A 25346-nucleotide genomic window follows, 5' to 3' on the forward strand; every position below is an offset into this window, starting at 1 on the left:
GTAATAAAAGTTTATTTCAATTTAAATGAAGATGGATGAACTAAGTTTTACTATGTTTAGACACGAGTTTGTGTTAGTAGAAGCTCAAATAAGAACAGAACCTAAATCTTGTGTTTGTTTCTTTCTTATAAGTGGTGGCCACTGCTCCTAACGATCAGAACCTCCACTGTCTCCCCTTCTTTTTGCCATGAGCAGTGGTGGTGGTCCCAGGTAGGCTTCACTGATGTTTGAAAATGTGGCCAAGTGCAAAATTGCTGTTAAAGCTTCTGGGAAATTATATTTTCTAAAATAGTGCAGTATTTGGATTATCAGGGCTCGAGGCTATTCCCAGAGATCTAACATGGCTAATCTTCATTTCAGCACTTAATTTCTATGCAGGTGTAGGAAGTTTTCCCCAGACGAAAATCAGTGTACAAAAAATACGCATTTTAACAGATAGTAATCAGTCAAGAATGGAGGAGACTGGAGGTAGGGGAAAGGGAACAGCATGTAGAAGAAATCAGCCTGATTATGGCTGGGAGAGTTCTGGGGACATCTAAGCTGAGTGGATGGTCTGATATTAGAAAAGCAGAGTGATCAAGCCCCTCATTTATGTCTTTTGGGCTGTATTTACCGTGTCTGTGCTTAAGGTGGTTGCAAGTTGGAACTGTTTTGGCTTTCATGTGTAGTTTTGTGAAATACTCCATTCTAAAAGTGTAATTACAAAAATGTGTTTGGTTTTGTTATAGAAGAGTGTAAAATGCATTCTTTTTAAAATGATTATTTCCTTTAATGAAAAGAGTTGAGTACCTGGTGCATGCCAGATGAGTGTAGATACAACATCTACATCACATTCAAAAAAGAAACTGGCTTTGGCTGAATAAATAGTGAAAACAGTCAAGCTCTAAACAACTAGGTTTTGATGTTTGTTTAAACCACAGTATGATTAACTCTTTAACAGGAAGTGTGCTTAAATTATATCTTGCTTTGAATGCAGTTTTTATTCCTGTCATTATGTGGTGAAAACAGGCAGAAATTTTTTTGCTTTTGTGTTCACTGCAGGAGATGTGGAAAAGTTGTACAAAAGTAAGGTTTTGCATTTTAACTGTAGTTGCATTCATCCGCCTAGAAAAAGGGAGTATAAATTAATTACCCATTAAAATCATTGGTAAAGAATGCAATTCTGATTTAAAGGGTCAGTATATAATAAAATTTTATGATTATTAACTTATTATGAGTGCATTCTGTATGTTTATACTGACATAAAGCAAGGTGATGTGGCTTTAACTTTATAATTAACTTCCAACTCTGTGAGAGAATTCTAGCGAATTCTAAGCTCTGAATTTCGTGCAGCCATCTCTCGTTTTGAACCCTGGTGTTTTTTGCCTTCTGGTGTCACAGTAGTAGCATGTCTTGATTAAGGACTGCAAGGAGCTTTTACATCTGCTCTTGTTGCAAAGCTATGCAGGATAAACTAGGCCAAGATAGCTCATCATGCAAATTATGGACCTCCAGTTGCTTCTTTTCCTCCAGATTTAATAATGTGTTCAGTTAAAACTGGGACTGTGGAAGTAAACTCAAAGCACTTAAATGGATTTTTGGCGATTTCTCAATATTATCTGAAGAAAGACAAAAGCATTAACATAAGACTTAAATATATGACTGTATGAAAGAGATGAGACCCCCAAGAAGTCATTGCCAGTCATTAGGAAGTACAGTCCTTATCCTCTAGGAAATCATCTAAACAAAAACCACAGTTTTGCTTACTGAGGGGTGTAGATCAATGAAAATAGTTATCATGAAAGTGTAAAATAGCAACCTTACATATGGCAGAAGTACCTGATATTATATAAACATAAGCCCAGGCCTCTTGTGATGCTCTACAGAAGATTGATTTGGGAGAAGTAGGCACTAACTGAACTTCCAACGTAAGAGGGTTGAATAAAGTTTGCAGCTTTGTAGGCAGGATTTGAAGCTTCAACCACATGTTGTGGTCTAAATTACAGCCTCACAGTAAGGTGGATAACTACCCTGATCTTTAGCTAGCACTTTGGCTAGCCACTGGAAGCACTTTCTCCCTGATTGTGCTCACATTGCACAAATTGTGGCATTCGTTGAGTGAAGTAACACCACGTAGACCCCCTGTGTTTGTGTTGGTGTACTGAATGGCTTCATGGAATTCAGCTGTATAGCCCTACATAATAGCTGAGAATGTCTTTCTCTGTCAAACCTAGCTTTTTCTGTTTAGAGACTTTAGAGACCAGAGTCCACTAGCGTCCAAAGTAGTTCTTTATAATCCTGCTAAGCAAGTGAGAAATACTAATCTTTTAGAATTAGAGCAGTTTTTACCCTCTTGGCTTGAGTGTAAAATAACAAGCAGCCAGATCCTGTACTTATGTAAACCAGTACTCGATGCAACTCGAAAGATCTTTTCTACTTTGTAAGAAAAAGGAGCTAACCAAAGCACGTGTGCTTGGGGATCAGGTCCTGGGATGCATTAGTGTGGGGAGTTTGTCTTTTGATCTGAAGTAATACGCCTACTAGCTCTGTTAGCCCAAACGCTTATTCTGTGCTTCTAATCCAGGTTTAAGACTGACTTAAATATTCTAACAGTTGCCAAATAAACATGTAGTGTGCTCATTTGGGGGTATTTGTTTTTACAGCAATCATACAAGGAGGGCCCTATTATCGATAGTCCATTTTTTTTTTTAAAGCTTCTGCCATCCCTTGCACTCCTGGTATTGCTGTTTTTTTCACAGTTGCTCTTAAAGGCAATATTAACAGATGGCATGCATTGCTCATTAAATCCGCATCTACACCTCTCCGAGGACTGCAAAGATGTTGGGAAACAGACCATGTTACTGCAGTAAGTGCTTAGAAGCATGAAACTTACTGCGCTATTCATGAGCAGATTTCAGATTTAGTATGTTTTAAGTGCTATAGCAGTAGAGTTACAAATACCTTGTTTGAATATTTCTATTTTAGCCCAGCCTAGATATGTTCCACTTTCTCACAGATTGGATGAGGTGTTTCTGTTTCTTTCATGCTTGCCATATTTGCTCTTCTGTAGTTTTATAGTCCACAACTACTCCTTTTACATAAATTAGGTTCTTAATGCTGGACATTAAACCTAGATATTTCCAGATATTCCTACATATTTCCCACCTCTGATAACGTGTCATATGAGGTACTTGTGCTTTCCCTTAAGATCACTTTCCCTGTAATGCTTAGCTCTTATTTTTATCTTGTCTGCAGTAATGACCCTCTGAAAATAGGTTAGAAATATAGCTGTTACTTTTAGCCCTTCTGATTTCCAGTGTCTGAAGAGACAGCGCCTTGATGCGTGAAGCAGGAGGGCATTGTGCTGGTTTGGAATTTATCTTCTGAGTGTTTCATGTTTTTGGTGAGAGATGCAGAAACCCAACTAGCAAATGAGAATTCTCATTTCACCTTCTTTGTTACTCTGATTTGTAACTGATGTGATCTGCCCAGCAATTGTAAACGCATCAATATGGCCAGAAATGAGGTGCTCCCATCTTGTTTCTCTTAATTTTTTCCTTTCTTTAGTAAGTGTTGGGTCAGAAGGGTTAAGCTGTTACTGATTCCAAGGTTAGGATTTTCTTTTCTAGTTGATCTGTGTTAAGGAGAAGGAAACTAAAAAGTGAGTAGTACCTTAAGTGGAAATGAAAGCTACCCTTACCACTTTTACAGAAAGAACCATTTCAACTCTTCTGTGTTTGAGCTGGTCTAAATGGGCCAAGTGGAAATTCATTTCTTTCTCCTACAATTTTGCATATTTATTTCTGATTTTCTACTGGCTAAGGTTATTTCATTTTCTATAAGCAAAGCCTAAATAAAAAGTGATTTTAAATAAACCAATTTCATTAATGGGATGCAAAAAGCAGTGTAGGCCTTCCTGGGATGAAATGAACCTACTTTGTATACATTTCTGTTGTTTACTTGGAAAGGGGGTAAAGTGAACCTGGTAAATAGAGCTTACATTTATTAGTATGCTTTCTGAATGCAGACAAAAAGTCTACCTAACCTTCTGAAGAATCAGGGGGAGGAATACAAAGAGCTTGACTGTTTTAGTCATTGAATCTTGGCTCTTTGGTTTTTTTTAAACCCTTAACTAAGAATACAGAAGCTGTCAGGATCCTGAAAGACAAAACAGATAATAACTTAAATGCTCTGAAGTTCTTCACTATGCGCTGTTGACCTTTGAGGCATCTGACTACTTACGAAGATTATTTCATTAGTATTTGCACATTGACTTGCTGCCAAAAAGTCAATCTGCTTTTCCAGTGCATGGTTTTATTTTGAAGGTCTTCAGCTGTGGAATAAAATCCAGTATGTAAAAAAGAGCTGGCAGAATTGGAAGCTTTCCAGTAAATGCTTTCCCAGGTTAAACTCTGGTGATGCTGAAACATTACAAGTGTTTTATGTGGCCTCCTTTCCCTTGTGCCTTACCTAACATAGCTGTTCCTGAAGAAGGGCAAGTTTTAGTTCCCACTGCCCCTAAGAGAGTGTTCTACTTGTTATTTACAAGTTGGAATTTATACATCATTTGGACTTGTGTTTTGTCAAGCTCAAAACAGTTTTTTTTAAGATGTCTATGATGAGCTTTATGATTCCTCTGACAGAGTTGGTTAGTTAGGATATAAATGACAGTATGGATCTCATATTTATATGCTTAACCTCCTTGTATTGTTGAAAACACTTATGCTAGCTATTTAAAACAACATGTGAATAACAATAAACAAAAAGCACAATGAAAGGCTGTATAAGAAAGGGCTGACTTAAGATCAGGTTAGCTATGAATGGACCACAAGGGAAATGTCAGTTGCCTTCAGATGCAGGATTAAAAAGGAGGCACATGGATGTCCAGTTTCTTTTCTTTTTTTCTCCTCTTTCCATCTTTCCTCTCTGAAAGGAGAGGAAATTCAAAACTTCACCTAAAAGAGCAGGATTAAGCTAGGAAATTCCTATAGGCAGTTAACTGTGCCTGAACTATAAATGTCCTATTTATTGAGCTTACAGGGCTGAGCTAATTTTTGTTTATGATGAGCAGACGCTGATGAGCCAGCCAAGTACCTAGAGTCTGGAGAATGAAGGTACAGTTTATTCTTTATCATTAGACTTTGAGTTCAATCCTTTGGCATGTCGGCAAGGCCTGCATTTCACAAGGGGTAGACTAAAGTAATTCTCATGTTCCAGTCCAGTGGAGTAAACAAACAACTACATTCTGCAAATGTTGCAGGTTTGGGATCTGTTTCAAGGAAAGCCCAATTAGAAGCATAAGAAGGCAGCCTAGCCTGTCTCCTTGGGATAGGACATGCATGACTGCAGGTATTTATCTAGTGCCTGACAGGATGGAGCTCTCCTCCTAATTGGAGCTTTTCAGTGCTACTCCGACCTAACCGATGTGCACAGTAAGTCAGCACTGCTCCACTGATCTCACTGAGTGTACATCTGACTTGCACTAACTGGAAGCTATCTCCTCCCAGAGATGAGAGCTGGGAATCTTTCATTCCTCTTCAAGTACCAAGGAAGATAAGAAGGTGTTATTGTTACTCTCAGTTATCCCCAAGTTAATACAATGGAATCTCTGTCTCAGAAGAGTCCCAAACCTCTTGCTTTAAGGGCTGGAAAGTTTTAGATGAAGGATCTCTATTGTCTGCTTATTCTTGAATTCTTTTTTTCAGAGGTTTTGCTGCTGGCTATTGTTGCAGATCAACACGATTCTAATGCTTCTTTCAAATACATGCAGGGTATGGGCTGATGGGAGGTGGAGCAGCTCTGAGAATGCTTTGCAAGAGAAAAAGGCATGTGAAAGATCTGGAGCAAGGAGAATCCATGGGTGTTAGAACTTCGGAGTTTAACCGCTAGTTCACTGTCTCCTACATTTAGGACCTTTGCTAAAAAGCAGTGGCTCAGCAAACTGCGCTCCAACAGCTGTGATCCCTGGTTCTGTTCTTGCTGATGCAGTCCCCACCCCTTTCTTTTTAGTATTAAACTTCTTGTTAACACTGTGACTACTGGTCCAGATGCTCACTTCGCTACGCTTATCCCCTCTCCCACTCCCACAGACCCCCAGTAACCTGCTCTTAAAGGGAGGATTCATATCTCATCTACTGATTGCTTCCCACATTATTTGATCTGCTGTTGTTCTTACTTTCATATAAAGCACGTTTATTATGGTGGCAATTGCTATGCAAATTATACACAGATATATAACAAATCACAAACATGCATATGAATTTTTATGAGCATGATAAAGTCAGCATCTGAGAGAAACACACTGCCTTGATAGGCTTCAAATAAATTACAAATCCTGTCCCTTCAATCAGATGAGGTGCTTTGGGCTGGATTTGGGTATTTGCTATAACTGGGACTGGCTGGCTGGGTGAAGGCAGCTGTACTTGGTGCTAGGGTGGGAAGACAAGATAACAGTTGGTGCGGAGGAGACCGTGCCTGAATGAGGTGCTGTGGGATGGAGGAGGCAAGGAGAGAAAAAGAGGAGAAAATTAGGTCTGAACCAGTTTGGTTTGGGAAGGACAGGAAAGAATTGACCTTGTAATCACTTTGGTAGGTACAAGAGGGATGCCATTTGGTAGATTTTTCCTTTTAAGTTTAAGAGTAGGGAGAGACAAGTGAAGAATTTTTATTTTCACAATCCGAGATTATCTTAACACTCAGAAATCATGAAATAACTGAAGTAAGGTTACCTGCAAGGGTTGTGTGGGAAAAGACACTAGTTTAGCATTTTTTCAGTTTATTGCAGAGGTTGTGGGACACAGTGAATAAAGAGGACTGCAGGAAGAGGAGAAGAGGAGAGACTTCTCTAGAGAGTAGAATTTTATCCCTGTCTCTGCCAGAATTTGAGTTGTTTGGCAACTCACTTTAATCAAACTTTTCAAGGGTGGTCACTGATTATATGTTTCCTCATTCCCCTGAGGCCCCATTTGTAGAAGAGCTGAACAGATACAGCTAAAAAGGTCAATGGAAGAAATTTTTTGTTTGAATCGAGTGAATCAAGTCTAAACACAGTAAAAATCATACAGTGGGGTCACAAATTGGCTAATCAAAAGTTGGGAATATCTTTCTTTTGGGAGTTTGAATTGTGTGCTTAAAAAAAAAAGAGAAGACATGATACTTGTACCTTGAAATGCTAGCAAGACTGTGACTGAAGTGGCCTTTCACAGCACTGCCTGGTTGGTTTCAGATAATGAGCCTTTGAGGTTTTCTTCTGCACAGAGAGCTGAAGCAGCAGCCCATGCTCTCTATCTCAGACCCAAGTGTTAGGTTGAGAAAAATAGAATCATATAGACAGGAAACCATAAATGAGACCCCTCCCTTCAGACAGATGTATAATTCCAAATGTTCCCTTCCCCACTTCTCCTGCAAACTTCTACTAGCTTACCTAAGCTAAGAACTGCTAGGTTCTTACATAATTGCTAGGTGCATGTTTGGGTTCAGATCTTGCTCTTTTGAAATCACTCTACAATTTGACCAGACTTCATTGAAAGAGAAAGGGAATCAGGCCGCTAAGAAGACAGCTTTTGTTACCTATATAGAAGGAAGAAATGCCCAGAGCTATTATAGCTTTGTAACTGTAGGAATCCTATTGTCCACTTTGCCTTAGACTGAAGTTTGGACAATTTTTCCTTCGTAAAGGCCAGACAGATATTTCTGTTAGCTGCTTGAAGAGAAGGAGCATACGCTAAAATTCATCTTATTTTTGTCATGTTATTATATGATAACATTAGCTAAACCAAACAGAAATGTCTGTGTTAGTCTTTTAAGTTGATTTAAGATTGAGGATGTGTTTATAGCTGGGATGCTAACCTGGTTAGTACTGTACAGGATTCTCGAGACTGAAGTCAGCTGAGTTAACAAAGCCAGTGGGTTTTCAGATAAAACTTTGACTTCTTTTAAACAGCGCCAAGGAGAAGAATAGGGCAGGTTGAAGGTTGAAAAAGCAGCTTTAATGCAGAATGTCTGCAGATGGTGGCAAATTGTCCTAAGAAAATAGACCAGTGCACGTCTCTCTCATCATTTTGTAGTGCCAACTCTATCTCACCCTTGCACCTGTGCACTTTGTGCCACACTGAATTCCGGATGTGACTGAACACAGACGGGAGGAAAGTGGTGGTGTTTCAGCAGGTGTTTGGAGATCAGGATTTAACATTTTCCTTAAGAAGTCAACATCTAGCATTTCTTTGTCTTTTTCTTTAAAACCTGGGGTGACTGAAAAGTCGGTCACAGGAAAGAGGAAAAATATTGGTATTTGAGATCACAGGTGATATGTTTTCAGAATTGTGCTTTTTGAGACAACGGAAATTTGCTAGGCTTCTGGACCACCTTGACATTTATTCAGGTTGCAGCAGTGGTGTCTGTGGATTACCACTGTGCTGAACAGCAACACAACAGTTATGACCTAACATTTTAATGTGCACTTAGCCTCTGATATGTGACAAGTCTATAATTGCATATTGAAAATCCTTTAAAGATGTATTAGTGATCCCCTTTAGATAATTGACTTAATTTCCAAAGTGGAATGCCTAATTGTTTGGGTTTTTATTTGTTCTCAGTAGTGGAGTTTGATGGCTCACCAAGCCTTACATGTTTCATTGTTTTTGGTTGTTATTTCTTTTTCTATTCTTTGTAGAACAGCTAAGAAAAAGAATTAAAGGAAAGAAAATAATGACATCTCAGGGCAGTACAGTTTGCAAAATGCCAGTCATGCCAAAGTGCCATTTTACTTATAGCAAATTTAGAAAAAGAAAAAAAAGCAATTCTTTTAATTAATTTTCACTCAGAGGAGAAAGTTTGTTCTACTGTGGGCTGTTTCTGGAGAAGGGGAGAGGGAAGAGTGTAGATCTCCTATCAACTCAAAAACAAGCGCTCTTATTCCCACAAAGACCAGCAGAATAAGTATTGCCCTACAACAACTGGGTAAATATTGACAATTCTTGGACTGTCTTTCAAGAAAAGCATATTTTAAGAAAGTATTAACCCCAAATTGATTATATTCTTTGAGCAGCCTTCTGGTTTTGTGGAGTAAACAGACCTCACTTACTTCCTTAATATCAGAGGTTGTTGTTTTGTTTACTGTCCTGACATCTCCCACACACTCAGGCTGCCTTCTGATGGCAGAAAATAATGAAAAGAAGCAGTGAGTGTTTGAAAAGTAAATCTAGCAGCATTGAGCAAAGCCGCTGAAGAAGTGAGCAGCTGAGCTGTGCAGCAGTATGAGCTCAGGGCACCGTTCCTCATTTCTACCTGGGATTGCAGTTGGGGAGATCAGAATTAAAGAAATCTGCACTCAGAAATAAAGACTGGGACATGGATGCATCTCAAAAAACTTGTGTGTATTCTGGAACTGTATTCAGAGCATATTTGAGGTAGAATAATTCCTATCAGTTTAAATCTTTTAGAATGGGCCTAGAATAAGCTGCTACAAAAGCACCTTTGATCAAAATATTGTATTATTTATAAATATTGAAGTTACATAAACTGCTTGCATTAATATGAGTTATAGACTCAGGTCCTTACATATGCTCATGTATCTGTAAGAAGACCACGTAACATACATCAATTTCAGAACCAGGAGGTGAAGGCAGGACGTGGTTGAACACTACAGAATGGAGATGCGTACAGTAAGGTTTGTCCTAAGGTCTGAAAGACCATAGAATAGTTTAAGGCAGGTGCAGCTGTGGTTAAGCTGTTTGCTCTTCAGCTAAATAACAGGGTCTTTTAAGCTCGTGAGCACAAATGGTCCTCTGTGATTTGTGCTGCTTCTAGCGTATGACCTCTGCAACTCTTTGTTGCTGCAAATAGTATGAAAAATAAATAAGAACAGTCTTATCAACATATTGCTGCACAAAGTTGTGTTGGGGAAAAGAACCAACAGATGCTGCATACACAGTACCATAAGGATTTAAGAAAACACATGATTCCTTTTAGGTATATGGCTGGATCAACTCCAAGAATGTATGGAAGGGGAGGGGCCAATCTGACTGAACGTAAAACAAGTTAGCATCTTCTGATACTTCAGCTCAGTTGCCTGTGTAGCTCAGTGAAAAGCTGGCACTGTAGCACACCAGTGAACCTGGACTGATATGAAGTTGATTGCTGGAAAGGACTCTGCTGTAAGACCCTTTCTTTGAATCCGGTTTTGTCATCCAATTTTGACTCTAGCATCTGCCTAACAGGGCTCAAAATTCATTTTACAGAGTCAGTAATATTGTTTGTTGCATAACTGTTTGGTCACCCAGCCAGATGTAACGGACTTTGATTTGTGTGCATTATTTATCAGCCCTCACTGGATTTCCCTGGTGGAGAATGCAGAGTTTCACAAACAGCCAGACGGGCATTTGTGTGAAGGGAAGCACTTAAATGTGCACTCTTCACTCAGTTGCTCCTGGGTACTACTGTGACAATTTTAATGCCTGAGAATAATGTCAAAATGTCTTAATTTTATTTTTCCACAAATCAAAGTTTGTGTTAGATTTATTTCAATATTCCAAATGTTCTCTTATTTTTATGAATAGTTTGTCTAACATTCAGAATTTTATAAGCTCTAAGTCCACTTGAAATAGAGGAACTGAGATGTTTGGTGTGTTCTAGTGGAAAGATGAAAGGGCTGTGGAAGTAGCTCAGTTCCTGCAGCCTGACTGCTCCCACTGGCACTGATTTCTGCATGCATTTCCACTCAGACCTTCTCAGTTTGTGCTCTTCACTGCCCAGACATAAAACCGATCTCAGATCGAATCCCACAGCCATAGCCAAGTTATCCCACTGCTGCTGATAGATGGAGCTGTCTGTATCTACTTGGATATATATATGTCATGTGCGACTTCAGGCAAATCCTAGCAAAGGAAATGTCAACAGATCTGTGCTCAGCAGACTATGGTTGATAACTTTCTTTCAAGAGTGTGGATGCTGTGAAGTGGGCACACTGGTTGGCCATGGCTTTTCCATCTGTACCAGCAACCCTTTCTGCACACATAAAACAAAGACTGGAGTGTAGGGAAGGAAGCAGGCACAGGACGTGAGGGCATGATTTCTGTTAGATGCCATTTTAATGGACTGAGTCTGTAGTTCTGCATATCCCGCTGTTCCCTGTTCCCATCCACAGCGCTCAGCAAATGTGGAAGACGCTCAGCAGGCATTAATTTGTGTGTAACCAGGTATGGATGTCCGTGTCTGCAGGGTTTGTAGCGATTGCTGCAGGCAGCTGCAGAGAAGAATTTGTCAGTTATCCTCAATTGTTCTTTGAAGCACACTCAGATAAAATGATAAGGAAATTAACCGAAAGAAGGAAAGCTTCTCTCAGCCCAAATTTCAGGACTTTTCTCTCTATCTGTAGTAATTTGAAAGCTGCTGTTCTGGGGCTCCTGCGCTCACTGCTAACGCAGCGTGTTGCTTTGTGTTACTGCATCGTGGTTGTGTTTAGACAGGAATTTGGAGAATATCTATACGTATCAATAGATGCTCAGCCCATTTATAAATGAAATTATGAGGGCAATGAGTACTATGGATGGACAGGATTTTTCTGTACTACTGTCATACTCAGTATTTTGCACAGTAAGTGGAAGGCAGCTGGTGTTTATGGCAAAGTTACTGGAATGATCCCATCTGCAGCTTGCCCCATAAAGTGTGAAGGAGGCAGGGCTTTCACAGCTCCTTGTTGTTTTGTTCTTCTGTTTTGGTTTTTGTGGGGTTTTTTCAGACAGAGTCTCAGCAAAAGATAAATCACAGCATAAGAGCAATCACAGGGGTTAGCAGAGAAAAAGCCCTTTGGAAGGATTCAGAATAAACATAACTAAAATATGGGAGAAAGCTGGGTAACATGCAATCCTGTTTGGTTTTCGAAGGGCACTTGAAACTGCCAGGCATCCGTTTTAGATAAGCAAGGCCAATAAGAACAGAAATATACACATTTAAATGTCCACCTTCCATTTCTGATCCTGAGTTGGTTTTGCCCTTACTGAATAAAATTATTTCCTCTTGCTACAGGCAAATACAAAAGACTGTCTGAAACTTCCATGGGTTTTGACTTGGGAGAAACAGGACCACACAGACAAAAAGAAGAAAAGCTAGGAAATCCCTTATGAAATCATTGCAGTGGCATATTTCTCTATACAATTTCTTTACACCGAATATATTTTTTAAAAATTCTTAGCCTGGTGTTTCTTTTATCTTCGTCCAGAGTTTCATCTCTCAAAGACAAGGAGAGTAAGCTATGAACAATAGGTAGTTTGGTGTTTTGGTTTTTTTTCCCCTACATGGGATTTCTGCCATATAAATTAGAAAACAATTCAAATTCTAAAACAGTAAAATGAGACGGGGAAAGGCATCACAACCAGCACAAAGTATCTTTCACCTTAACCCGAGAGAGAGAGAAAAGAAGCATAGCACTGCTCTTGACTAATGGCTAAAGAAATGGCTAGGAGGGATGAATGAGGGACACCTCTGCAAGGTTCGAGAAACTAAATAGAATTCTGAGGAATAAATTGCTCTCCACAGTCATCCACAGTAAACAGAGCTGCATCATCTCAGACCAGGCATATTGTTGGTTGGGGTAGAGTTGCTGAAAATATTTCTGCAATAACAGAATACCAGCAGAGATCCGGAATAACACTGCTGTCTCATGAAACAGTCCAGAGAGGGGAGGGTATGACCTTGTCCAGCATCAGTGGATAAACACAAGCGTGGACAGATGGATGAGAGAAGTAATCTCTGAGGGATATTCCACAGTACTGCAGGGAAGCACAGTTAAAGAGCAAGAGAGAGTGATTTGTCTCCTTCCCCATCTTTTCCAGATAAAGGGGAAGAACACACAATGCTTCCAAGACAGGAAAATTTGGGGAGATTTCTGCACTTCTGAAAATAATTCAAAATGAACCAGTGAAAGCTGGATGTTCAGGAATTGATATGGCTGTCATCACTCTAATAGCTAAGCAGTAATTAATGAATTGGAATGTCGATGCAGTACAACATGGCTGGCAGCTGAGATGAGTAAGACATGTTCTTTTCTTATCTGTTTTGTCTTATCCTGGCAGCTGATCTGACTGGAATGACTTCTCCTTCTGGTTACTCTTCTCATTCCCTCACTGCAGTTCAGCTCTGCCCAGTTATTTCTCATTGTTTAGTTCAAAAATCTGAACAACAGCTGCTTTTCTGCACTTCCTAGTTGGGATGGCATTTTGTCTTAACACTGATGGACACTTAGGACAGACCAAGTAGTGGTGAAGCACTGTACTTCATTGCACTCATATAGCCTAAGTAAAGGAGAGTCAACCTACAAGGAAGATGGAGGTTTAGCTAGAAAGTTGCAAGGCTTTTGCTTTCTGTTGAGAAACATCCAGTAACAGTAACCAAGAGCCAGCTTCTGCTGAGGAACTGAAGAACAACAGCAAGAAAGTGCGACATTATGATGGGATCTGACTTCAGATTTCCTGTCAAGATTTCCAGGCAGACTGAAGGCAGTCTTTATGCTTCTTTCTACGTCTACTGTGGAAAATACGATAATTGTATTTATTAAGCATTATTAATTCACTGTGTATGATGTAGTCCTCTCAAATGTTTCCATATCACATTCTGGGCCACAGGCTTTCATGAAGCTGTACAATTCAGCATGACATGAGGCAGCTGTGTATTTTGAAGGATCAAGCACCTAATATTGATGCCATGCCATTTGTCTTGAGGTTAATTGGAAGACCTTTATTTTTTACTCTTGAGTTTGCCTAAGAAGCAATGAATATTAAATTCTGGGCACAGCTCCCACAGGGTAAGACTGCTGCTGAAATCATTTTACTGAAGCCAAGGAAAAGAATGAAAAAGATCTGCCTGTGGCAGTTAATGGAATGTTCTGTCTGTTTGTTCTTTTACTGATTGGTAACTTTATGTTTAGAGAGCACAAAGAGCAAGTAGGGTCAGAAACCCAATGAGATGTCAATACCATACATGCTTCTGAGGAAGGAACTTAGTGGTTTCCTTTTAAAGGAAGCCCTATTAATTAAGCATTAATAATGTATTGAAGTTTAAAGGCTCAAGGATATTGAGGCCATTTCTTTGAAGATGCTGTGTCCTAAAACTGCACTGAAATTAATAGGAGAGGAAGGCATTCAGCACAGCGTACAGAGCTGTTCCAAAGTTAATGTCACTTGCTTCTTCTTACTGTGTTATGTTATAGAGCTCTTCAGACTTGATATCTAGACATGATTAAGCAGCTCTATGGAGACAAACTGCCCCATCTAATGCAGTGCAGAGCAGACTATGGTGTGTGCTGACACCTGTAGCAGAGACTCTGGAAAACAGTGAGAGACAAATTGTATTAAAGTGGTTTAGGATCCACGTAACCCAAAGCATGCCATTGGTGGCTGTCTCGAAACATGAGGTTCTGAGCCTCTTGCTTAACCCCTTGAATTTCTCACTTCACCTACTATCAGGATTTTGTTCTCATTGCTGCAATACAGCTATGTATTTTTACTCCTACATTAATTAATTTGCTTTGATTTCTTCTTTTGACTGACTGAAAGCTTTAGGTGCAATATGTGGTTTTTTCACTTATATTAAAATTCAAATAACAGCTGCATGATTGGGCATATATCCCTTATGGAAAAGTGCTGCTTACAAGTTGGAACCCACCACCCAAACCCATACACTTTTGCACCTTCCTTTAACAAGCACCTAATGAACACAGCTGCGTGGGATTCCAACTACTAAATCCTGCTATTTTCTTTCCTGAACACAGTGGGATGGTAACCAGTATTACAACCCTTATTTTAAAGTTAGATAAGTGAAAGTGCATGGTCACCTGCAAGATTAATAGCAAAGGAAGAAGGGAAGTTCTTGAAGGCCTTCCTGCTGGCTCTGTGCAGAGGTCCTTAGGCTGGCTCTCTTACCTTTGCCCCTTTCCTTCCTTATTAGTTTACAAATTCTTCAGTCAAGAGATTCACAAATGCAGTTGACAGAGGGGTAAAAAATAATGCCTGCATAAGACGCAGTCCCTGCAGAACAGGGCTGGACTGTACACACACTTCTTATTCCTGCAAAGTTCTGCTCACAGAGCTGTAAGCAGAATGCTCTTCCTTCAGCATGAAGTTCAGCAGTGGCAAACTTCTTTATGGTTCCTCAAGCAGCATTTAATGGCTTTGGATGCTCAGCGGCTCTCACCAAAAGCCAACTACATATGGGGAGTAGATGCTGCTGTTTGCTATGTTGTGATATTGTGCCACATTGTTTGTCACTACTTCCTGCATACATACGAGCCTGCTTGTATGAAATCTCACCCTTTAGCCCATGATTTTAATTGTAGTCAGATCAGAACACAAAATTACAATAAGTAGAAAATACAGAGAGAAGTTCAGTCTCTGTGCCATAGCAGAGTTCCCATGGTAGTGCTTTGCTTTTGCCCTCAGACATGATAAAAACAGGTCACGTCCATTTTGCTTCTGTTGAATACTGTTTGGAATTCACAACAGCAGTGAGAGCTTTTACACATGGGGATGGTGGAAGAAGGATTTATGGAATTGGAAAGTATTAACTTAATGAAAGAGCATTTGCATGTTTTCTGAGAGAAACGTTATCCAGAAAGAAAAAAAATCTGGCATAGCTGATGAAAGCATTTTGTTTACTGATCCCTTTATAATCCTTTGTTTTCTTTTTCCTCTCTCTTCATATGGTGATGCATTCAATGTAGCCTGTAGTATTCATAGGCAAGCTAACCTTTCTTGTCCTGTAAGTATTCAATTATAAATGATGCTTTATATACTGCCTGAAGTGCGTGTAGCATTTTTAATATAAAAGGCTGCATAAAACATCTTAAATAATAGCTGCATTATGTAGAGACTTGTTTTAAACAAAGTGAACATTAATTATAGAAGGCTGAATCTTAAGCTAATTGCACCTGCTTAGTTTCCCTGCTGTCTGGTCCACTTTGTACAAGTGTATTCCATTTGATTTAAGAGGCATTTGTTGGTATGAGCCAAAAGCTCATACTTGCATACTTGTTTGATTCGAGATGTCACAATGATGGTTTGGACTGAGAAACTCTGTATTCTCTCCAAAGTTTGGGCAACCCATTCTTGGGATAAACACTGTACTAAAAGTCCACATAAAATGCAGTAACTAATAGTTCAAAATAACTACAAAATGCATGTATCCTCTGACATCCTGGGAATGGAGTTTAGCAAAAACATTAAATTTCTACTTACATGAAAACCAAAACAACAACCAACCAACTACATCCTCCACTGTTTTCTATAAGGCCAATTTCCTACTAAATCACAGTCTTCTAAACCTCTACAAAAGCATCTAATTTTAATTAGCAATAAATTAATGCCTTGCATTATGTTTATTACAAAATTACACCATTTTCTTTCTAATCTCATAACTGTGGAAATGGGGTAACAGTGCTAAAACTGATTTTTATCTATTTAATGCCAGAGCACTGCTAATCAGGTCATCAAAAGCAAAACCCTTCGGATATGAAAGCAGCACGCAGAGTGAATAACATCGCAGTCAGGAATTCAGATCAATACGTTCAGATACAGAAAGGCTTTTCTCCAACCTCGGTGAGCCTGGCTCTCCACAGCCTAGCATTTTTCATTCCTGTGGAATGATGGTGAAGGGAATGAGGGACAGATCTGGCAGGATGCTGCTGGCTTGTGCTTGGATGTGAAAGGCATCACCAACAAACCTATTGTTTAAGTATAGAAAGTAGGTAACTAATTGTTGAGTGCTCTGTTTACATCTTCCAAATGGGCACACTTACTGTGAGGCTTTTTCTATTGTTGCATTTTATATATTAGTGTTAGTCTTCCAACAAGATGCAAATCTTACGCAGATGCAACAGAATCTGCATTCTGGTACCTGGCTTCTGAGACAGTGTTATCTTTGAGGCTTTTAAAATAGTTTTACAGAGCACACAACCTCCTTTTGAATTACAAGCCTACCCATTTTAACCTCTAAGCCAGACAGAGTTAACTAATGAGTCTGTGGCGCTGGCATCTTCTGGCATTTGCATCTACATCATGTTTTTATGATCCTGTATGGCACAGTTCCCCTATGGATGGAAGTCACTGAATACTTGAGATCTTGCAGGGTTTAGCCTTTAATTTTATGCTCCACAATAAGATACATCTCCAATAACCTGAAAAAAATGAAAGCAACATGCTGTATCTGCTCTGAATATCCTGTCTCATCTACAGCAGCTGCACTGAAATAGATCTGACATAACAGTGTTATATCAGCACAACTAGTAATCTCAGATCCTAGTGATTTCCGTACAGAAGAGAGAACGCTGTAGCAAATGGAGGTCATTTCAATAACCTTTAGCACTTCGGACAAATGTGGTGCTTTGGACTCTGTTAGTGGCAGAATACAGTGCTGGGGCTAACACAGCTGCTGCAGAACTCCCTGTGCTCTGCTCAGTCAGCAAAGAGTCTCTTCAGCTGAACCTGTTTATTTCAGTGCCTTACAGAACCAACAGTGTTTCTTGGAATCCAAAGGCAAGTAAGTGTTCTATACAGTTTCCTACCCTGGGTAATTTTAACTAAGCAATAAAAATACAAGTCTGAGGTATCAGAAATGAGCATTTTTTTTTTTTTTTTAGATACTGAACCCCTTCCTAGAAATACAGAACTGGTTTCTAGACCTTTTTTCCTTCTCAGTACCTCATGTGACAGCTCATGATAAAACAATGGAGCCGCCATGCAGGTGCCTCTCTGTTCTGGTAGTAACACAGGAACATCAGAACCTCAAAGCATGCCTGCCTCTGGTTATGGTACTCAAGCAGAATTGCAATGAGATATAAAATAGTTCTCCTTTAATTGAAATAAGAAGGAAGCTGAGAGAATTTTTTATTAGCAGTGTCATGAGATGGCAGATACAAAGAACCCTTTTCCTTGGCAATAATTCCTGAGCCATAAGGTTGAACCTGTTTATCCAGGCACAGTGCCTTTCTGTCAGATGGGCATTAGTACAACACAGGGTCTGTACAATTGGTGTACGAGCATCAGGTGTAAGAGGCCCAGATAGGATTCCAGCAAGGACTGTCCATATGTCTGTTAATTCTAATTTTGTATTCCTTTGTTCCATTACTAATCCAAGTGCAAGTCTATTTCAGAAATAGAGAACGGCTTTTTTTTTTTTTTTTAAATCTGATACAACTTCTTGTCTACTTTCTACGGCAGATTGACATAATAGGTCAGGAGAAGTTTCCAGAAGATGTTGACTCCTTCCTGCCCTTACCAGTCCCCTCTGTCTGCTTCCAGAGAAATGAGAGCTTCATAAATCTTTCTAAGCAAAGCCCTGTATGATCCATCAGAGCAGCAAGCTAGATTTCACACACAGAGTGGAAACCTGTGTTCAGTCACTCTATGCTATTTCTGTAACTGGTGTAAAACAGAGGATTCAGGGTTCAAACAAGAGCATGGTAGTGGGCTTCACCTGCCCAGCTCCTCTCTCAGAACAACTGTGCCTTTCTCCTTGACTTTCTCAGAGGCCTCAGTTTTCTGTGAAGCAGCAATAACCCACTGCTGCTCTCACCTTTCCTTAGGCTGTGGGAAAACAGCTCATCTTACTGTATTCCTTCTTTGCGTTTCATTTTTATGTACGCATTGAAGAGATAAGGATCTGGTATCTATGGAAAGTGCAGAGCAATGGTAGGTCATGCTCTTCTCTGATAAAGTGATTGCACAGACATCTTAGTTTTCCTGATACTGCTTTTGGAATTAGCCTTACTAAATGCTGGCACAGTACAGCAAAGCAGAACTACAGAACTGATGCCTTCTGATTTTGGTTTAATTTCAGTTCTGAGTACTGGATATTTTTGTTGTTTTCTCCTGGACATGACATGTATCATTTAGATTGGCCACAGAGAGGGAAAGCTGATGCATTTTTCTATTGCATAAGTTTCTGCAAATGCTGATAGCAAGCAGTTGCATTTGGAAGTACTGAGCCTCCCTTCTTAAGCTGCCTGCATCTGCAGACAAACTTCTTCACTCTTTTCTAAGATGCAGCTGCCTCTGGTTGTTGTAGCAGCTTTAACTGTGCGCATTACTAAAAATTGATTTTAATACAATTTAATTTTCTGAGAAATACTATGTAAGAAGTGATAGCTGTGTTTTCGGGGGCTCACTTGGTATCTTTTCCTATTGCTAAAACATCCTGAAATCTTTGAGGACTTCTGCTATAGATAAGCATAAAAGTAACCTCCATGAACCAGTGCTGAGATTCCAAAAAAGAAAAAAAAACAACCAAAACCTAACAACAGTTCAGTCTGAGTATGAATATTTTGCTGCTCAGATGTTTTGGATTGTGGCTTGGGATTTGCCATTTTCCAAGTGTTTGCATTGTGCAGTCCAAAGCCAGACAGTTGGATTTCTCCAGACAGAGATATAAACATTAAATGAAGGTAATGTCCTCTGCAAACTGTAAGGAGTACACAGTGTGACAGTCCTTTCAGTTTTATGTGTCACCAACCAATTAATGGAATAAGCATGAGTACCACAAGGGGATTTCGACAGCCACATGTACCCATTCCACAAGTATGTCTGGATTTCTGGTCAGCAGATAGCAGTGGTCCTTCTCTCAGGATGTTTAATTAACTTCAGCTTTACTTCTGGCTGCAATTTACAGTTAGTTAAATCATAAATACTGTTTTGTTAGGGATAGAACAGTATGTAGCCATCCTCATCTTTTAGTCTGAATGTCACATTCCCTCTGTAAGTTTTAATGACAACAATTTTTGTTATGTTGCTGGAGCTTTTCCCAGGGTAATTGTGCCTTCTGTATACAATGTGCAACTGAGAAACAAAACTGCAGCAGAAGGCTGCAAAAGCTCACATCATTCATAGCTGTGTATTTGTGTTAAAACTCTTAGACCTGGTGAAAGGATTGAAAGTATCCAATTAAAGAAATTAAAGGAATTAAGCTAGCGATATAGAAGATAGCTGAGCTTTCTATAACTCAAGGAAAAGATTGCTCTGAATGTGGAAATTCGAGCATGCAAAGTTGAGACATTTGTTTATTGGCTCTGACCTGCACATGTCTCTAACTGTATGTCTGCACCCCTTTGAAACAATTATCTTGTATATTTCTCTGTTAACATTTTAAATTTTAAGCATTTTATTTGCTCCAGTGCCCATTTCCTTCAGAATGAAGGGAAGTAATGTCTTTATAAATCAAGTCCTTTCTACTCTTGGCTGGTCAGAAATTTTAGAGAAGTTATTTAAGTAACAGTCTCATTATCCACAGCTTAGATTTTTACCCATATGGCTGTCATAATACCGGTCACAAAACCTCTCGTTGGTTCGCTGCACTGTGCTACAGAGTTGCACATCAGACACAGGTAACACCAGGATGACTGTGGTGGGGGATAACAGAGGGCTTCTGGCACTGCATCCTCATCTCCCTGCCTGAGCATTATGGCATAGGCCACCACTTGTGAAGCAAGGAGTTATGTATTCCTGTTCTCTTTCTGGAACTCAGAGCATGTTTTTGAAGGATAAACATACAGACACAGCTATGGCCTATGGGTCACTGTCATTTCTTCCTGTTCAGAGTGAGAGATTATTGGAGAACTTGGCAAAGGAGGGGAAAAAAAATGATTCGGTCCACAAACTCAGGCTCAGATACTGACTACTGTGCATGAAGTTCACTTATTTTATCTGCAGTTTTATCCTATTAAAAAAAAAAGTTGACACATGAATGATTAAAAGTGTTACAAAACTTCATTTATCTGAATTTAAGTTCAGGGATGACTTCTTCAGAAGTCACATTTTACTGCCTGAGAAACAGAGATACATGCACTTAATTGAACAGACATTGTTTGGGAACTTGCAGAACAACTCCTATGTTGAAAATGATAACTTGCTTAGAATTCCCAAAGTTCTTGTAATTACGTGTTTCCCATGCACTACCTTAATTTTATGGTTTGTTTATTTCTAGCTCAACAAAATTCACCAAAAATCCATGAGGGCTGGTGGGCGTATAAGGAGGTGGTCCAGGGAAGCTTCGTTCCAGGTAAGTGCAATACAGAAATCCTAGTTTTTTTTAATTTTTCAGTGGGATAAGTATAGTTGGGTTGAGGGGGAGGTATTCTTTGGTTGTTTCTTAAAACATTGCAAAGATGGGAAGTATGCAAAGACTCAACTGCACATTACAGTGAAGGATAGAAAAGTTCATAAATATATATCTCCATGGCTGCTTTCAAGGAAAGACAAATTGCTTTGAAGACATTCCTGTTTTTTCTCTGTAAAGCTAACATCTTTCTACTCTGTGAAGGTGTGCTCTACATACAGAAATGAGGCACAGAAGATGGAAAAGCAGCATTGTACTTAAATCACAACACTTTCAGACAATCCTATCTCTACAGATTTAAGAAGAGTGTGTTATGAAAGCAATATGATTAAAACATGAAACAAGTTCCACTGAGTTTTGTTTTGAAAATAAACATTAGGAAGAAATGATGAAAGCCTAACCTGGCTTTAATAAGATTTACTAAATGGTAAATAATCTGTGGGCAACCAGAAGGATATAAACGAGCATCACCAGCTGAATTTACCTGATAGGCAAAGTGAAATTCAAGCTAACAATAATCTGAATGTATGGCTCGTTGCTGACAGTGCTTCTCCAAAACACTCATACTAGGAGTGCTAATGCTACGTACTGCTTAAATAAGCTGTGGTCTCACAAGGCCTTAGCTTGCTCTTTTTGTGTGTCTGTAACATTTCAGGATCCAAACTGCCTGAGATCTGAGTAATTTGTAGAGCTCTTGTTTTGTTTCGACCTGCATTTGATATCTGATTTTTGTGCTGTTTCTTTATTTTTTTCTTCCTTTCTGACAAAATGACTTCGTTGGGCCTTCCCTTCAACTAATTCTCTGAAATCTGCACAAATTTGTTTTCAAGCATTTCATAAAAATCAAACCACGCTTCAATACATCCCTGTCTCTGTATATTCTGGAACAGATTTTAGAAACATTAAATCCCTTTCCAATCACATTACTTTCAACTGCACGCAGGATTTTCCCAGGCTCTTGGATTCACAGTACTCATCTCCCAGCAGCTAGCAATCACTGATGCATATCTCACAGGTAGCAGAGAGAGGCAGAGATGAGCTACAAGACTCCTGGCACTGTCTTCCCAGCTCCCCTTCTTGCACTGCTCAACAGGGTAATGTCAGCTATTCTCATTATAGCATCTGTGGTTCAGGCCTTTCTTAGTGCTAAGCCTCACTTGTGTAAGGGTGCAGAGCTGCCCAGTGCAGGAAGGAAGGAGCATCATTGGCTGCCTGGACCTCTGTACATACCAGAGATCTTTTCCATCTTACACCTGTTACTAAAAGCAAAGGACTGATGTTACAATTGATATCATGTATGCACACAAAATATAAAGTGCTTTAAAACATTAATTCAATGTAAATTAGGTCCTGAAATAAACTTCAGGGAACATTCAAGGGTGAAGAATGGGTACTTTTCTTCAAGCTTGGGGATTTGCATAGTAATCAATCTGTATTACATACTTTCTCTATACAGAATTTGACTGTGGAATATTAAGTCATTTGTGATGGGTAAAAATATATGTTTGTGTCTCCTGTTTGGCTGAGCTCTGCTTTGAATACATTGTGTAAGCATTTCCAGGGTGGCAAAGGTAATTACAGTTCAAACAGTTCTGTACCATTTCTTGGACTTCAGATACATGCTCATAACCTCTGGTATTCTCATGTCTGATAGCATCGATTCTCTTGATCATAATCTTGTTTTGTTCATTACATCACAAAAACGGTCTTTGTTGCACACAAGATATAAAGGTGACTAAAGCTAATTTGCAGTCACGGAATTCAGTTGCCAGAACTCCATCCTGTTACCAGGATGTAAGTTTGTGGAGCATATGTTAATAGAGAGCACAAATGTTTCTTGCCCTGGGGAGGAGGGGGACACTATTTCCATGATCCTCATTGAGTTACACCAAGTCTGAAGTTACATGGTGATTTCACATGGTGATACTGATAATCCTGCCTACAAGGAAGTCCATTTCTACCAAATAACAAATGAACTTCAGTGAAGCAGATAATTTTCTTCTTCCTTATAATAAGAAATTACAAGACAACTTTCACGCCAGAGAAAGTTCTAAAGCCACAATGGTTCATTACTGGCTATAGATGACCAAATTAAAGTCTACCCATTTATTTGTGATTCCATGATGAGAAATCTCGTTCTTAGTTTCTACTGTAACCCATTTTACTATAAAAGGAAAAAGACTGCTGGAGATTAATGCTGCTCATGCCTTTTGCTAGGATGATGTTGATGGGATTATGCCCTAACATAGGCCAGCTGGCAAAGCTACACAGACTCCAAAGGAACATAGGGGCAGTATCTGTGAAGCACTGAGGAACTCCTCCAAGGAGAAAATACTTCAATTTGGAAGTGATTTACCAGGAGAAAGAAGCCTGAAATAAGTGACAATTGTGGTCATGAGTGCCAAGGCCTATTTTAAACTTCCTGCTTTATTCATGTGCTTTTGTAGAAGCCTGTGCAGGCAGGGCAAGTGTCCCCAGCTTTTCCTGTGTGGGCTTTAAGACTTGTGATTTTTTTTTTAATGTACATGTCCAAAACTAACCTTTGATGGATACGTCACTGTAAGGACCATGAAACATCTGTTCAGAGCCTGAAATGGAGATATTAAATTAACACCCATCTACATCTAAAAAGCTCCTGTACTAAGCCATCCTTCAATTACATAGGAGTCTGTTTCACATACTGAGGCCAGTAATCACTTGGTTTAGCTGCCTACATCATACAAAACAAACCTACTGATTGCTGCTTCTGAATTGCTTGCTTCTACACTAACTACAGCATTTCTTCTTGTCTTATTTTGGAATTTAAGGAGGCTGTAGCCTTGCTCACTGTCTGGTGCATTTGGTTTGTCAGTGAAAACAGTGGTGCTGTCTGAGCAACAGTAGTGTGCTAAACAGTCTGCACACACTCTGCAAAATCATACAGCCTAATGCCAACTCTGGAAAATTAGCCAGCTGTATATAATTATTTACTGGAACAATGGTAGCTCTTCCTTTAGAAAGCAATATATTGACATAATTCACTTCTGCAGGGTGATAAAGCATAGATTCTGGAAATCATTCATTTATTGATTGGAACTTTAGTATAGGTAGTATATAGCTTTAGTGGTCATTAAAGATAGCTGGAAGGAAGTATATTTTAATAGTTTTTTGTTGGTTTGTTTTTGTTTGTTTGTTTTTTTTACTTCATTTTGTAGAACCTCCAACACTGTTCACAAATCATGTAACTAGAAGGAAACTAATCAATGTTTTGCCTTTTTTTTTGTTCTTGTTTCACTTCTGTTGTCAGTAACTGACCCTTACAAGGATGTGCCAATAAAGATGGTATCCTTAAGTTGGAATATACTTTTAGGTGTGTTTGTGTTTGTTTTTTTTTTAAAAAGCTAAGCTATATCTAAATTCTGCAGCGACTTCCCGATATACAGGATATTTTCTTCTAATTGGCTCCTCATTTCAAACTTTGAATTACCTAGAAAGCTCTCTAGAATCCTTTCCTGAATGAATAATGATGGTCAGCCTCAAACCAGGACTTAAATCTGCCACTACAGCTTTTGGAGTGGTCTTTTGTCCAGAAATGCAGAGTGACAAGCAATGAGAGGATTTTAGAAACTCCCTTTCTAAAAGGGGAATTCCTACTGAATTCCTGCCCTTATGTATGACCCATGGACTTTTAATGTTCCAGTGGTGGGTAACCTAATCAAGCAAAAACAAAGAGTACCAACTGTCTGCACGTGTTCTACGCTTCATGGTAACAGGTAGAATATTTATTTATCAGAAGGAAATCACTCCAGCTTTTTGTCACTTCCTCCATTATTTCTGCTTAGTGGTAAAAAAAGATTATAGCAAAACTTTGAGTTTATGCAGAGGGAGACATACAGGACCTCAGGACATTACACATACAGTTCTCCAGGGCACTTGTGTGAATTGGCCACAGCAAAGGACTCTGAAAGTCTGTTACCAGCATTACCTTACCAAAGTTACGGTTGGACCACAGATCTTTGCTGAAGTGGTCTCAGATCTCTCCTATCAGTAACCTAAGTACCTTTCTTGGCCAATATATATGTTCCCTCCCACCCCTCCTAGTTTGCAGCTAACATCCACAGAGCAAAAGCTGTATGTAACAGAAGTGTCTCAGACTTTATTGTACTGACAAAACCAAGTGATTGAATTTATTTCCTGTCTATTCCTAGCTACAGACAGGTACTGCAAAGGTCAAGACTTCCCTTTAGAACCTATACTGGACGGAATAGCATGATGCATCCTGCTATGTTACC

At 39.3% G+C, this 25346-nt stretch overlaps 1 protein-coding gene across 1 annotated transcript in view; it reads left to right on the forward strand.

The window, feature by feature from the left end:
* Positions 1-25346, forward strand: part of CA10 (carbonic anhydrase 10 (inactive)) — a 157663-nt gene that overhangs the window by 11965 nt on the left and 120352 nt on the right. The window contains exon 4 of the mRNA XM_085240097.1: positions 20944-21018. Within this exon, the coding sequence (XP_085096223.1) occupies positions 20944-21018 (75 nt within the window). The remainder of the gene's footprint in view (positions 1-20943; positions 21019-25346) is intronic.

This window comes from Meleagris gallopavo, chromosome 20 (assembly GCF_905368555.1).
Source record: "Meleagris gallopavo chromosome 20, MGAL_WU_HG_1.1, whole genome shotgun sequence".
In the NCBI taxonomy this organism is placed as follows: domain Eukaryota; kingdom Metazoa; phylum Chordata; class Aves; order Galliformes; family Phasianidae; genus Meleagris; species Meleagris gallopavo.